At 44.4% G+C, this 14,110-nt stretch overlaps 1 protein-coding gene across 4 annotated transcripts; it reads right to left on the bottom strand.

Moving 5' to 3' along the window:
• Positions 1-46: 46 nt before the first annotated feature.
• Positions 47-13,804, bottom strand: usp7 (ubiquitin specific peptidase 7 (herpes virus-associated)). Of its 4 annotated transcripts, none has more exons than XM_018757393.2 (31): positions 13,387-13,804; positions 10,833-10,937; positions 10,653-10,661; positions 10,348-10,546; positions 10,010-10,148; positions 9,315-9,403; positions 9,057-9,165; positions 8,826-8,956; positions 8,453-8,507; positions 8,175-8,255; positions 7,948-8,038; positions 6,988-7,180; positions 6,674-6,851; positions 5,897-6,041; positions 5,656-5,786; positions 5,437-5,571; positions 5,193-5,294; positions 4,924-5,029; positions 4,581-4,673; positions 4,431-4,498; positions 4,177-4,277; positions 3,931-4,084; positions 3,685-3,752; positions 3,394-3,502; positions 3,235-3,312; positions 3,043-3,143; positions 2,850-2,949; positions 2,630-2,749; positions 2,462-2,533; positions 1,859-1,949; positions 47-1,447 (listed from the first exon to the last, which is right to left on the bottom strand). In XM_018757393.2, exons 1-31 carry the CDS (start codon positions 13,463-13,465, stop codon positions 1,341-1,343), a joined length of 3,339 nt encoding a protein of 1,112 aa, XP_018612909.1. In that variant the 5' UTR covers positions 13,466-13,804; the 3' UTR covers positions 47-1,340. The 4 variants fall into 4 exon arrangements, with proteins under 4 accessions (XP_018612909.1, XP_018612911.1, XP_018612910.1 ...); XM_018757395.2 differs by having other exon boundaries at positions 6,695-6,851; positions 13,387-13,552; XM_018757394.2 differs by lacking the exon at positions 10,653-10,661.
• Between the last annotated feature and the right edge of the window lie 306 nt (positions 13,805-14,110).

The following is a 14,110-nucleotide window of genomic DNA, read 5'->3' as shown; positions in this document are numbered from 1 at the left end:
ATCTGTTTTCCATTAATATTATTTTCAAGGCTGACTATTGAACGTGATTTTATAGAAAATTTTTATTCAACATACATTTTCCAGCAAAAAGGCAATATACAGGAATAGTTGTCGTACACCGCTGCTACAGGGAGGAATCAGGACTGGAAAAATTAAAAATGTGATCTGCAGGTCATCTTTGTACTGCACTTTTTAACTAGACACTGTTGCAATTAGTTTAAAAGAGGAACTAAAATGGAAATGAGAAACCAAAACAAAATAAAAAAAAAAAAAAAAAAAAAAAAAAAAGAGGAAAAAAAACTACACACAAGGAATATGAACATCTGAATAGCTTTGTACCCAACAAAAGTTTGTGTTTAATTTTACATGTTCATTCTTTAAATATACAATTTGAATTTCTCTTTACAAAGCCAACTACAACACCCTATAGGAGCACTCCTTCCATCCAGGAAAAGGGCTGCAACTTCACTCAAACACTGGTTTCTCCAGGTCCTAAACCAGTCGATACTTGAGTCCGCAGCTTCACGCCAACACGGACAAATACAGTAAAAATCTCTCGAGCTGCTGATGTCGCCATCACAAACCCACAGCAAAGGGACAGAAGCTGAGACAGTAAGATTATGCGTAAACCAGAGGAAGGAAAGGGGGAAAACCAAACCAAAACCAAAGATTACATTTAACGGTGCTGATAAATGTATCATCTTTGCTATTAAGTGCCAACGTGCAAGATGAAGTACAGACGCTTTATCTTTTTTTTGTTGTTTTTAATGGATGCTGTGGATTTTTTTTTATTATACAAGATTTGAAGACAAACTGAATTCCTCCAACCAAACTAAGTGAGAAAGAATTGTGTAAACATGAAGTGGACTAGTTGCACTAAGGGACCAGGAAATATGACAACCACATTAGGCAACTAGCAAGCGTATGCTATTCGCTCTGCCTTCGCCAGCGGCGAGGGGGGCTATGCAATTCCTCCAACGTCCGTTCGCCCCCCTCACACCCACAGGCAGCAGCACCCTCTCCATAACAATTCTTTTTAAAACAAAAAAAAAAAAAAAAAAAAGAAAAAAAACGAAACGCCTATAAGTTCATAGTCTCTCGTTCCTCTCTTGTTAAAATCCAATTATTCTTCCAGACAAAATAGGCAGCCAAGTTACAGAGAAGCCAAATCGAACAGCCTTGGGGGAAAAAAACGGAGGAAAAAAATAAGTTGAGTAGCATCAGCAGCAAGAAGATAACTTCCTACGTGGTGCATGTGTACTCAAACTGCGGTTGTTAAAAGTGGTGCACACAAAAGGTTTGGTTAAAGTCTTTAGTACAGTTGCTTGGGCTGAAAGTCGTCAGTTGTGGATCTTGATCGCTTTCTCCAGGTACGTGTAGCGGCCCCTCTTCGGAGCTTTGTTGAAATGGTCAAGCCCTAACCAAGGTCGTGGATGTGACATGTTTCCTGGAGGGAAAAAGGGAAATCCACAACAGGTAAATAGTTTGTTTTCTTTCACCTGTCTGTTTTCAAAGAGGCCATGCCTCCATACCATATATATTTACAGGTTATATCAGAATCTTTTCCTAATTTGTCTATAAACTTTTCTCCTACAACTCAGAGAAAAATCAAAATAATCAAGAACAGACAAAGAGCTTTAGACACAGAATCATCATAGAACAGCTTGTTGGTCTGATACCACCATGCTGCTGGATCACATCACTCAAGTAACTGCCAACACAAGTGACAAACTAATAGCAAAACATGCAGCAAGGCACTATAAAGAATTACTACCAAACAAAATGCACAGACAAAACATGAAGAATTAGCTATTCAAATTGTGCAGCTAAAACACATAACTGTAGCCACACACATTACCTGGCTGTGGCTCAAAGTCTTTCAGATTTACTTCGTATTCGTCTTCGTTGATGTACTGGTGCCGACCCATCATTACGATTGCAAACTTGAACTATGCACAATTGTCAAAGAAAAGTGTTACAGGAGGGGGGGGGGGGAATCGTGGGCTTTGCTGAGACACTTGTAGACCAGCTGGTGGCACCTATCCCTGAGATTAAGAACTTACAAGGCATTTTAATACATTTTCAATTACACAACACTGCATTCTGTGTACACAAGAAACGATGAAATATGAAACTGAAGGGATTTAAGTTTTATGCAACCATACAATCTTTGAAGGGAGTGATCCTGTTTCAGTCCTGACACCCTTCTACCTGCTTGTCCAGGTTTGTTGTGTTATATAACTTCAAATGACTGTTCATTGCATTTTGACTGTCAAAGGACAGATACAATCTATTAAAACCCAAAAGTATTCTTATAAACCAATTTAATATTATCCTGTGAGAAACAGCTGCTCTATGGTCATATTCTGGTATATGGGAAAGCGATCAATTACACGGATGTTCAGAGTATCAACAACAACCACGGAAGGCAGATGTCAGGCTTGGAGGTGATGGAACTCACCTTTTCAAACTCCTTCTCCTGTATGTCGAGCATGGTTTGGATTCTTTTCATGACCTCTCTGAAAGGCTCGCCCTGTATCATCACAAGAATTCCACCATGTCAACACTTGGAGAAGGACATGTCGTGTGAAAGAAGCAGCGTCATCACGTCCCATTAAGGAGCAAGTACCTGACGGATCTTCAGCAGAAATGGAATCCCGAAGGTCCCAAAGACCTCCTTATGAAAATGTGCGACAGGAATCAGCATCTCAGTCTCTTTGTCGAGGTTCACCTGGTCCAGAGCGATCTCCTACCACAGAGGGAATGAAATGGGGCACATCAGAAATAAAGTCACATAAATCCCATGTTTACATTCACATCCATGTTCTTCTGTCTGCCGTGTCACATACCTCTATTCTGAAGGTTCGGCTCGCCGCGGGGGATAAACATTCAAGCAATTCGTCCTCTTGGTGGACACCAATTATTTTGTAGCTTACAATTTCTAAGAGTCTGCGGAGACAGACAAGAAAGAGGAATCATGCTTTTTGACGTTAAGTGCGCATCTGAGCTTAAGTGTAGAGCATCCCCAGGTGTTGACTGTACCTGAGCTTCTCTGAGCCTTTTTCAGATAGCTCCACTGCCTTCTTGCATTCTTCCAGCAGGTCGCGGACACAGCCATGCTTGTCCGGATATAGTGTTATCTCCTATGAGGGAAAACGTCGAGTCCACTCACAGCTCCCCCAGCATCTAACACAACCATTCCTGATGTCATTGGTTCAAAATCGCTCATTTTACCTCTTCCCGAAACTGGCTGTTCAGCCATATGGACTTGAAACTCCTCCTGTTCTCGAAGTCTGTGATCTTCATCTTCAGCTGAAGGGTTCAGAGGGGGGTTCAAAAGTTAAACACTGACTCCTGGTGGACTGCCCTAACTCAGAAAGCAGTGGTCCTCACCTGCTGGTAATACAGCTTCTTGGGCTGTCGGGGCTTGAAGAACTGCAGCAGGTCTCTGAGGGTGCCTTCATAGTTGTGCCTGAGCGGATTCCCTGGTCCATCCCTGTATCTGTACCAAGAAAAAGATGAGTTTCAAAGGGAAGGCCTACACTGCTACTATGTGCTGATATCTAGGTGCCCAGTTCCCCAGAAGTCATAGAGTGTCCTGCTTTGGTTCTAAAATCCTAATATAATAATCCACGTGGAAATAAAAATACAATAGTCCATATGGAAGATATGAAAGGGACTTACCCTTGGGATTTGAAAAACTGTAGGAGCATGGGGTCAGTGTTCAACCTCTGTGCAACAGTTTTCGCCACCTGCACACCATCAAATAAACAGAAAATAAGTTTATAGTATATGCAATAATAAAAATGTCAAGTTACTAGTATTTTGCTCTGTAAAATTTAAAAGAAAAGAGAAAAAAAAAAAAAAAAAAAAGCTCACACACACTGCAAACACTGCAAGACAACCCAGAACAGGCACTGAAAATCTCACCTGGAAGTAGTTCATTCTGTTAGAGAGTGTCACTACAAAGCCAGGGTCATTGTGAATGGTCTTGTCGCAGAAGATGACATCGACGCGATGGTAAAGGTCTCTGAAATAGTCCTTTGCAGTCGGCAGTTCGCTTGCATCGTTCTCAGGATCATCCCTATAGGAAGCCAATGCAGACAAAAGTTAATGCATCTTGATGTGAGCAAATGACACCGTACATGAGAATATTTACTTATAAGAAATACTTACTTCTGAAACACTATAATGTCCCCATCCATGAGTTCATCCAGAGCTTTGTCCAGCGAGACATCGTAGTCCTGAATACGCTCAGTTAAATTCGGTTTAACTTCCTGGAATGGAACATAGGCGAAGAGTCAGTAAGGTTGTTGGACCCTGAAATGCCAGTGGAGATGATGGCTTCACGCAGACAGAGAGCTTTAGGAAAAGGCAGACAGTGTTTAACCACTGATGCCAAGTCTCCTGAAGTTGCAAAGTGAACATACCTCATAGAGGATAAGGCTAGTTCCTTGCTGAAATCCTGCTCTTTCACACATGACTGGCAGCAAGTCTCCTGTTTGAACAGAAAACAAATGAAAACGGTCTTCCGGTAGCAGACAATATTAAAACCAGACCTATAAATGAAATTTACTCACGTATTTTACAGGATATAGGTGTGTAGATATGTCCACAATAATTTAAGCTTCTTGTTTTTGGATCATACATCTTCAAAAACAACATGACATCATCTGCAAGTCAAAAGAATTTTGCTTAAATGCTAGAAAAAAGCCATAGTATACACAACTGCTGGTATTCCATTTTATTACCCAAAGTTGAATTATGACAATTAGTTTTATATGATTAAAAAGTCATTTTGCATTATCATGAAATCCATTATGATGGAGGAGCACAGTAGGAAATGGGTTTTTGAACTGCAATAGTAAACCAATTATTTTTTTTTTATAAATGATTGTGGAGTACAGATCAAGTGACACTTACGGTCTTTGTCGAACTTGGGCAAAGTTGCACCGCTGGCAGCCATTTCTGGATCCACTGTCTCCAGGAATATTGTCCACGGGTTCTCGTTGTCACTCAAGTCAATCATCTGGTGTGGAATATAATCATAGAACACACTGCTAAACACCACATGAAATTCACAGTTCATACTTTTTTTTTTTTAAGCCCAAGTCATGGTGACGAACCAACGAGTGTGAAACATGTATGCTCGCATACATACACACATACCAGACTGAACCTGGCACACTTACAGACTTATTACAATCGGCCTCGTAGTCAAGCATAGCCGGCCTCTTGGTTCCGTTGCTCCTCGCCTGCATGGGCCACAGCCGGATCTGGTCCTGTGGGAATCCCTGCAGGAAATGCACATTTAAACACTTCAAAAACCCCTTCAGAATACACACGCTCCAGACATGGCACTTCAGTTAGGATAAATAAAATTTGTATGACGTGATTAACATGAATGTGGTCGTGGACAAGATGTCCAGGGCTTACCATCGTCTGCGAGAGATTCTGCACAAACTCTGCCAGCGTGGAACTCTTGAGAACCTTGAACACAGTGTACTTCACCTTCTCTTCATCGTACATGTCATTGCCCTGGTGTCCACAGAACTGGTCTTCTGTGACAATCTACAACACAAGGATCGCTTGAGTTCAGCACTTCACAGAGACATGTACAGGAGAGGATCCAGAAACATGAGTGACGGGACCCACCTGGACCTGCATGTACAGGTGCGCCTCCTGCCGCTCCTTCCGCTTCTGTGCCTCCACTCTCTTCTCCTCCTGAAGTCTTTCCACCAGCTGCTGTGGGATGTCCATGTCTGTAACTGGCTGCAGTACCTCACCTGCACAGAGGAGATTACATTCTTTTAGCACCTTACTGGAAAACTGACAGGTATGTCTCATACTCAAATGTATATACACCTATATATGTATAGAGAGAGGAGTGGCTTACTGAGTTTGGATTCTCTGATGTACACCAGCATGTATGCGTTTGTACAGTGACGCACGGACAAGTCATCGTCATGTCCGCCATAGTTGTGTTCAATTGCCTCTTCCTTTGTACACCTGGACACGACATCATCATCAAACTTGCACCACTGCGACAAGACAAGGAGACCAAAAGACAGAATGTTAGACATCAGTCCACACACGATTATGCTGTTCTTTAACACAATCAAAATTACAAAGCACAGGTTAAAAGCAAATATCCAGAAGAGTGCTGTCAACTGATTCTCCTGGTGCAACCAACCCTGGGTTAACCTGAGTCATATGCAAGAAGGAACAATCACTGCAGCATAATTAGCACAGGTAGTCCTGAAGAAGCATGAGCACATTGAAAATGAACAAAACCAACAGAAAGAAACCTTAAATACAGTTAGAAGTACATTTCATTATAAGAAGAATACAGTAGAATGGAAAAGTTCCACATGACAACAAGTTTGTCCCATCAGATGGAAGCCATACAGATAACTTGAAATAGAAAATATGGAAAAAGATGGAACACCATAGGATGTGAAGTTTCTCTGTGGAAGCAGGGATGTATAAGAATGTGGAGAGTAGAGGTACCTCCTGAGCTGATGAGTGATGCTTAGAGGGAGCGCAAGCTAAGAAAGGCAGTTCAACAGCATAGAATAGAAAGAGGTACCATGATAGCTGCAGAGCATAGTTAACAGGACACAGAAAGAACAATTGAACCCACCCCCCCCAAAATAGAAAAAGGTTCTCTCACTATTGGCTCCTTGACACTCACTTTGCCGTCTCCCTTCGGGTTCAGATAGACAACGTAGTGTCCTCCGTGGTTGTCTCCGCTGTGAACCAGGACTGCATGCAGGATGTAGTTTGCAGGATCCTTAACGTCAGGCTTCTGTAGGAACTCATCCAAGGGCAACTGCTCGGGGAACTCAAACCTAAGAGTGAGACGTAAAAGTTTGCACCTTCCGTAGCTCAAACCAAACATGAAACGAAGGCAACAGCCTGTCGAATTAGTGATTTTCAAGTTTTGTAACAAGCTTGAAAACAACACAGGCCAAATGCATTAGTTACCTGTCATTAATCTTGATATTTTGGTCTGTCTGGGGGTCGTACATGAATCTCATGAGTTGCAAGTGCAGAATTGGTGGGAACGTCAAGAACTTCACACCCTTCTCAGCCTCCTGCAAGCCATGTTCTCCAGCATCATACTTGTTGTCCCCATCCAGCTGCTCCACCGCAACATAGTCCTTGAAGGACTCAAAAACTGGATAGACAAGAAGGTAGTTGGTCAGACTGTTGCAAATACCACCACCTGCCTTAGCAGAAAACTCTGCACTCTGCTCCTCGGGGAAGACCTGAGTTATGAATTTTCAAAGATACATTTTCTCAGATTTAACTGCATTTTCTTCTTGTCCATTAAAAACTGCCTGCTGTGAAGAAAAGGCCTTTTCTAGTAAATGAGAAAGATAAAATTTGTTTTTATAGAATAAGTCCTGAAGACTTATTTTTGAGAAATTCTGATGTTTTTACTGAATTGATTTATATTAAGCTTTTATCAATTGTGACTTAAGTCACTTTGACTAACCAATCAGAGCTAAGATGAGACCTCGAGCGCCAATTGTGTGTAAGCTGAGATGCATTCTAAACATAGCCCTGGTTAGGACATCACTGTGACAAGATGCACTATGCCGTTTCTTAAACAACTTGAAACTGAGATACCCGAATATGCAACATGGCCCTTATAAGAATTGGTATATTCAACAAGTTTTTATTAACCTTGAAGCTAAAAAGTGAAGGGGGGTGATGACGGCACTGTTTAGTAACAAGGATTTGAATCATTTTCAGTTGTGCTAAAGGGCAGGCTGATGATCTCATTTAAGAGTTGTCCGACAGCTGTAACAACAACAATTCAAATCAAAGAAACAGTTGACCATGCAGGGGGGGGTGGCTGACATTATGCCACAATGAAAGAATCAGCACACTGGAGTGAGATGTCATGAAAAACGGTAAACATGCAGCACATATACTCACTGTTCTTCTTTCCTTTTATACTGAGCTGGATGTCATAGTAATCTTCTATTCGTTCAGATCTGTAGTCTACATGTTTACATTGGATGTAAGACTGCAAAAAAACAAACAAACAAAAAAAAAAAGCAAGTGTCGTTTAAGAAATGTAACCTGAGGGAAACAAAAACAAAAAAAAAAAAAAAAAAAAAAAAAACCCAGCACAAGCAGAAGCCTAAAAGAAGGTTACGTACCACCATCTTTCCTCGGAAGAGCTTTGGGATGGTGCCTTCCACACAAGTACCCTTCATCTTGTTCTCAACGTTGTCAAGGAGCTGAAGCACACACCCACAAACACACACACGACACACGCAGAGCAGCTCGTCAAACAGCTTGCTTCCTACACAATACACTGAGGACCGTGGAAAATTATGCTGCCAAGGTCGAAATGAGCAACAGGACAGTGTTCAAACCGCACTGGGATAATACTGACCGAGGACACGGGAATAACAAATGACAAAAGGGTACTCACCACCCTACAAAGTTCCTGCACATCATGCTGCATGAAGCTGTCCAGTGTTTCCCAGCTTGAAGAAAACAAGCATTTTTAAAAATATGATGAGTGACACCTACCTACAGTATAGCAAACCAACACTTCTCTATAGTAATTAGGGAATGCAACCCAGCATGCAATATCCCAAAACTATCTAACCTGGGTCCTCATGTTACCAACACGTTCACCCAAAAATTTTCATATATATTTGTTTATTTTTACTTGCATTTTCTCCTCTGTAGCAGAATTCAGAGAAAGTCTAAAGGTACCTTATTTGCACGAAAATTTCAGCGTAACCTATGTGGTAACAAACATACGGTGGTTAAGCATTTTTCCACATTCTGTTGCTCACCCAAAGGACTTTGTGAGCTTCTTTGTCCCCACTGGCTTGTCACTGTGCTGGAGCTCATAGAAGACCCTCTGCAGTGCCAGCGGGACACTCTTGGATGAGTCGTCCCCCTCCGTGGGCATCATGTAGACAGCCTGCCACAGATGGTGTGTCCCTTACAATGTTCCTCAGAATACAGACATTTGTATAAAAAACAAACACACCTATGCAAACAGATACAGCCAATACACTAACCCTCCGGAGCTGATTTGTGAAGAAGAGTGTCTGCAACAGACTGTTCATGTAACACGTGGCACCTTGGTTCTTCAACCCAACGTATCCTGTGTGTTTCTTTGAATCCCACCTATGACATTACAAATGAAATTATACTGGATTAAAACAAATTCCAAAATATGCGCCAAATCTTCACCATGGATAATGTTCAACAGGAGCACAACAAAAAAGACAAAAAAAAAAAAAAAAATCTACAAATAAGAAAGTAGCTGAACTCACGCCACTCCATGTGGGGCATCTGCCTGCACATAGACCTCAAAAGTGACCTTGTCGTCCTCGATAAAGCCCCTCTCAGGGTCTGTGACATCCTGAAAGCAGTGCAGAAACCCAAGTTTCATCATATGGTCTGGAAAGAGTGTTCCATCACACCACTGATTCATTTAAGAGACTTGTGGCTTTGCATTTATGAATTTAGTTTGTTACTGATCAGAAGTCAAACACCTTTCCAAAAGCTACTTCAATAGTTTCAATCCAGGAACCTGATCTCGCAACCCTCCAGATCAGAAGTCCAGACCTGTTAACAGTACAGTAACCATGGCCCCCTCACATTTAAAACAATAAGAGCCTGTGCAATGCAGTAAAGGCTGCTGCCAGCACTCCCAGCACCTCTCTGGCTGGCAAAGAGACTGGCAGAAAAATGGCTGACCCTCAGTGAAAACTCACTTTAGATAAACAAAGATGGCGTATGGTCTATCAAAGGTTTGCGACCGGGTGAAAAAACTGACAAAACACTCGTCTGACACAAATCTGACTGACAAAACAGTCGTCTACAAAAAAGGCTCGTTAAACCGGACACATGCCCCAAATACCTTCACATAAACACAGCTGGACTAAGGCGAAGTGAACCGTATCATATTATCGTGACCCCTACTTATTGAAAAACATGACAGGAAATTGGAATGCAATAAACTCACACTCCAAGACATGAAGTTGGAGAAGCCCCAGTCATTCTCCTTGTGGAAGAAGAGGTGGCTGATCCTGCGACTGAATGATTTTTCATCATCTTTGTAGTTGATTATTTTAAGCATCGCCTGAGCATGGCAGGACCATGACCTATCAAGTAGACAAAGTGTCAATAAATCACACTGAAGTGCAAAGCAGCAGATATCTAGTTTTGCTGGCCTCTTATACAAACATCAGGAGGCTTCCTGTAGGTGATTTTCATGTCCGTCCAATCTGCACAGTGATAACTATTCAAGCAGTTGGTCAAATCAGTTTAACCGGAACATAGAAGGGGAGATGGCAGTCTTACGTAGAGTCAGACTCTGCATTGCACTGCAGGAAGAAGCCCACGCTCTTCTGATGGGGGCGGTCTGGGTAGAAGCGGGGCATCACCATGATCTTCCAGGGCAGGTTCCTCACGAAGCAGGACGGGCTGAGCACGGACTCACTGAGCCGGCTGAAGCGCTCCACCACAAATCGGAAGGTGGCCTCTGACCGCCAGCTGGTATCTGTATCAACAGCAAGAATTGGCGTAGTGGTAACAATTGTTACCTTCAAATCCAAGGATCCAGGTTTGAATCCCATCTCCTGCTTCAGTACCCTCGATCAAGGTACCTGCATTGGCTAAATTATAAATAGTACACTTTAAAATCTCAAACTTCAACACTTTGCATGTACAGCATTTTTGAGTGTCGCTGCAGAAATGAGCAATCTTTAATATGAAATTCATATGAATTACAGCAAAGACAATATCAGCCATGCTGTTCCTGCAATCGAGGCACTGAGGACACTCACCGTCCTCCATGTCTTCTTCAGTGGTGTTGTGTCCATCAGCCATGGCTATGTTCCCGTTGATCACTGGATTCTGAGTGATTCTGGGGGGATCGTCTGTGTCCCCAGCTGGGAGGAGTGCAGGGAGTGTTTAACTTTTTTGGCAACAACAAAATAATACAATTTTCTGCCCCTTTATTACACATTCAATTGAAAGAACTGAAGAGAACTTTTTAAACAAAAACTTTTTTTTTTCCCTAAAGTCACATTGAGATTTACTGAAAAATCTTTCTCCTGGTTAGTGGTAAAAAAGAATTGGTCGCCTATCATCAAACAATGGCAAAGGCAACGACACTCTGGGGAACACAACCGCAGAGCAACAAATTAAAAAAAAGACATGTCACCAGCACAATCTGCTGGCTGACCTTTCACACATTACCGTTTTGTTTGAATGTGCCCGTCAATACTGGAATGAAAAGAAGTAATACGTATAATTTTGAAATGCCTTACTCGTTTGAACTACGATGCCCTTGTACTTCTGCATCTAACTTCACTGCTCAATGAATGAGGCCTACATCCATTACTGCAACGCTTGCCTGGCAAGAGCCAAAATAGGCTGCCCTGACTGCAGGACCATGCAAGTTCTAGTGGTTATAAATGACTGCCACAGACTTGCCACTGCAGGACAGTGTGAAAACTTTTACATGAAGCCGAACAAGAAGAAAACAAGTCAAAATAAGGGCTCGATTTACCTCCCTACCTCGTGTGACAGAGAATCAATCATGCACCAACAGTAAGAATACAGATGCAAAAATTATGACTTTTCAATGGTGTTATTTAAACCATGCCATGGGCCTTTATTTGTGAGTGAAAGTAACTGACACCCGAGTGGTTTTCATGCCCGTTGGCCTAGAGGCAGGTGCGGGCAGGAAAACCGGACTGTCCCGCGATTCGGCTGCGAGAACAGGCCTACAGGCGCGCGACCCGTCCCCCCCGCGGCACCGACAAGCTGCGCGCGAGCCCTCCATGACTTGCACGAAATGGACCCGCACTTTGGCCATTTATACGGCTTTGCGTTCGCAAAGGGCGGCGGATTTAGAAAAACACACATTCGATTCGCACAATTTGTTAGAATTACACCTGCCGTGGCAATTTAAGAAATTTAAATGGAAAAAACCCAGATGCGCGCGGTACAACAACAACACGTATTGTGGATCATTAAAAATGGCGAGCCACACGCGCCGCTCCTCCGTCACAATGAATCCGCGAGGAGCCCCCTGCGCGCGCGCGCTCGATCACTTGCTGGTTCGCCCCCACACGGCGGAACGAACAACGAACTGGGACTGTCCCCAAAAAACCCCAGTTATTGTTAATATCATGTCGGGTTAATATTTGGTTCAGCCACACCGGCCGAGCAGCCGAAAGGAAAAGGCCGAGTAGGAATACAGGTGATTTGCGGAAATTCCCGGTCGGCCCGTTATACTAGACGGGCCCGATATATATTCGGTTCGGACACAGAGCGACACGACAGCGCGACCGCTGGCGCTGCGGGCGCAAACGATGGGGCTCGTCCGTTAACTCAAGTTAAGGGCATCACGGCATCAAACAGCGCTAGCAAACCGGTGAATAAAATAACCGCTACACACCGGCGGCAGAGCGGGCCTTCACCTCCTCTCTCCCGGCCCGGACAGCAGAAAAAGCGCCACTTCACTTCGCTCCACGGCAGCAAAATAAGTGCAACAGTCAGCTGCTGTCGCAGAAACACTCTACCAACACACGATTCAACCCGTTAGGAGCGTAACTTCAAACTTGCTAGTTCGGTACAATTTCGTACGGAAACACCGAAAAACTGCAGTGCATGTGTGTGTTAACCTAACCTGGTCCTGTTGATATCGATTCGAAACACAGCCGGCCGCGCCTATATTAGTACTGTGTCTGCTTTAAAGCATTACGCTCACGTTAGTCACTATTTTATCAGGGATCGCTAACACAGCTTAGCAGTTAGCTACGGGATTAACTGCAAGTGTGAAACCGCCATTACCTGCAAACCACGATAACCAGTTATCAGTCAGTGTACACTGGCGCAGGACGGACGGTTACCCAGTTTGTTAATCCATTCCGTGAGTTAACCCGACCCATTCGGGAGTTAAATTAAGAAAATCACTCAGTAATAGATTAGTAACGAGGCGGACGGTGAGTGAGTCAGGGTAGACATGATGATCCCGAGACGAGGTGGCCCAAACAGCTCATTATGATCGTCCGTTAACTCGTGGCTGGTGGAGGATCACTTAGCGGTACCCAGAACCTGGTATTCGGGGTTTGTGTGTGCTGCTGTTTAACAAGAGATCCGCCGGCGTCTCGAAAAAAACAGGAGGCGCGCTGCGATTCGTTCGGCCAGCGAGTGCGGTGTGACCGGGCCCGCCGTGCTCTCCGAGAAACCTCTACCAATTATTATACGTTTCAGTAAAGAAACGCGTGCAAGGGCGATGCGGCACGGGAGGTATGTGTACAATACACTACACTACGTGAACTATTTCCGCACGAAGAAGTGCGCGCGCGGCATGGGGCCTTCTCCCACCTTCCATCTCCATGTCCTCGGGCTCGCTGAGCTGCTGCTCGCCACTCTTCTGCTGCTGGGCGTGATGGTGGTGGTTCATGTCGGCGAGCGCTGGGTCGCGGCGCCGCGCCTCTTCCGCGCCCTCGACCTTCTCCGACGCTGGCTCGGCGGGGAGCAGCCGCTGCGGGGCTTGGGGGAGCGCCGCTGGGGGAAACAGGTCGAGCCTGGGCGGCTGGGCCTGCTCGGAGACGACCTGGGCCTTTCCTGCTGTCAGAGCCGGGGACTGAGGCAGGGAGGCCGGCGGCGGGGCGGGCAGAGACACGCGCACGTATTTGCTCGCTATTCGCCCAATCTCGGCGCCGTGGAGGGGGCCACGCGCGAGCCGCTGGACTGGCAGGCGGGGCGAGCCGTCAGCGAGCGCGCCGTTCACCCCGGGAAGCGCGAGACTGCAAGGCGGCTACAAGCACACCGCCACTTGCGGCTGGCGAAAACAAACACTGCTAGCTAGCAAACGCTGCGCCTAAACCTATATATATATATATAATTTGTTTTCTTGGAAACCTTTGCAGACTAATGTATATTTGCAATAATTTATTTAAATGTAATTTCCCCTGCCGCACGTCCACTCTGCGTGCTCCTCCGCGCGTCCCTCGTCTGGGGGAGAGCGGAGAAAGGAGCTATCCATTCAATCCCGCTTCTCAATTCGGAATCTCAGCGACACTCGGAGCTCCGCGGCGAGAGGTGC

This window comes from Scleropages formosus, chromosome 8 (assembly GCF_900964775.1).
Source record: "Scleropages formosus chromosome 8, fSclFor1.1, whole genome shotgun sequence".
NCBI classification, from domain to species: Eukaryota; Metazoa; Chordata; class Actinopteri; order Osteoglossiformes; family Osteoglossidae; genus Scleropages; species Scleropages formosus.
Note: the sequence above shows the minus strand (reverse complement) of the source record. Positions and strands in the feature narration are given on the sequence as shown.

Excerpts from the sequence above, each read along its gene's own strand:
- usp7 (XM_018757393.2), bottom strand. The coding sequence starts at position 13,465 with ATGAACCACCACCATCACGCCCAGCAGCAGAAGAGTGGCGAGCAGCAG. Across the intron at positions 6,042-6,673 it reads TGAGTGTCAAGGAGCCAATA|TGGTGCAAGTTTGATGATGA; the intron begins GTGAGAGAACCT and ends GTCTTGTCGCAG. Across the intron at positions 3,313-3,393 it reads AGAAGCTGTATTACCAGCAG|CTGAAGATGAAGATCACAGA; the intron begins GTGAGGACCACT and ends TGAACCCTTCAG.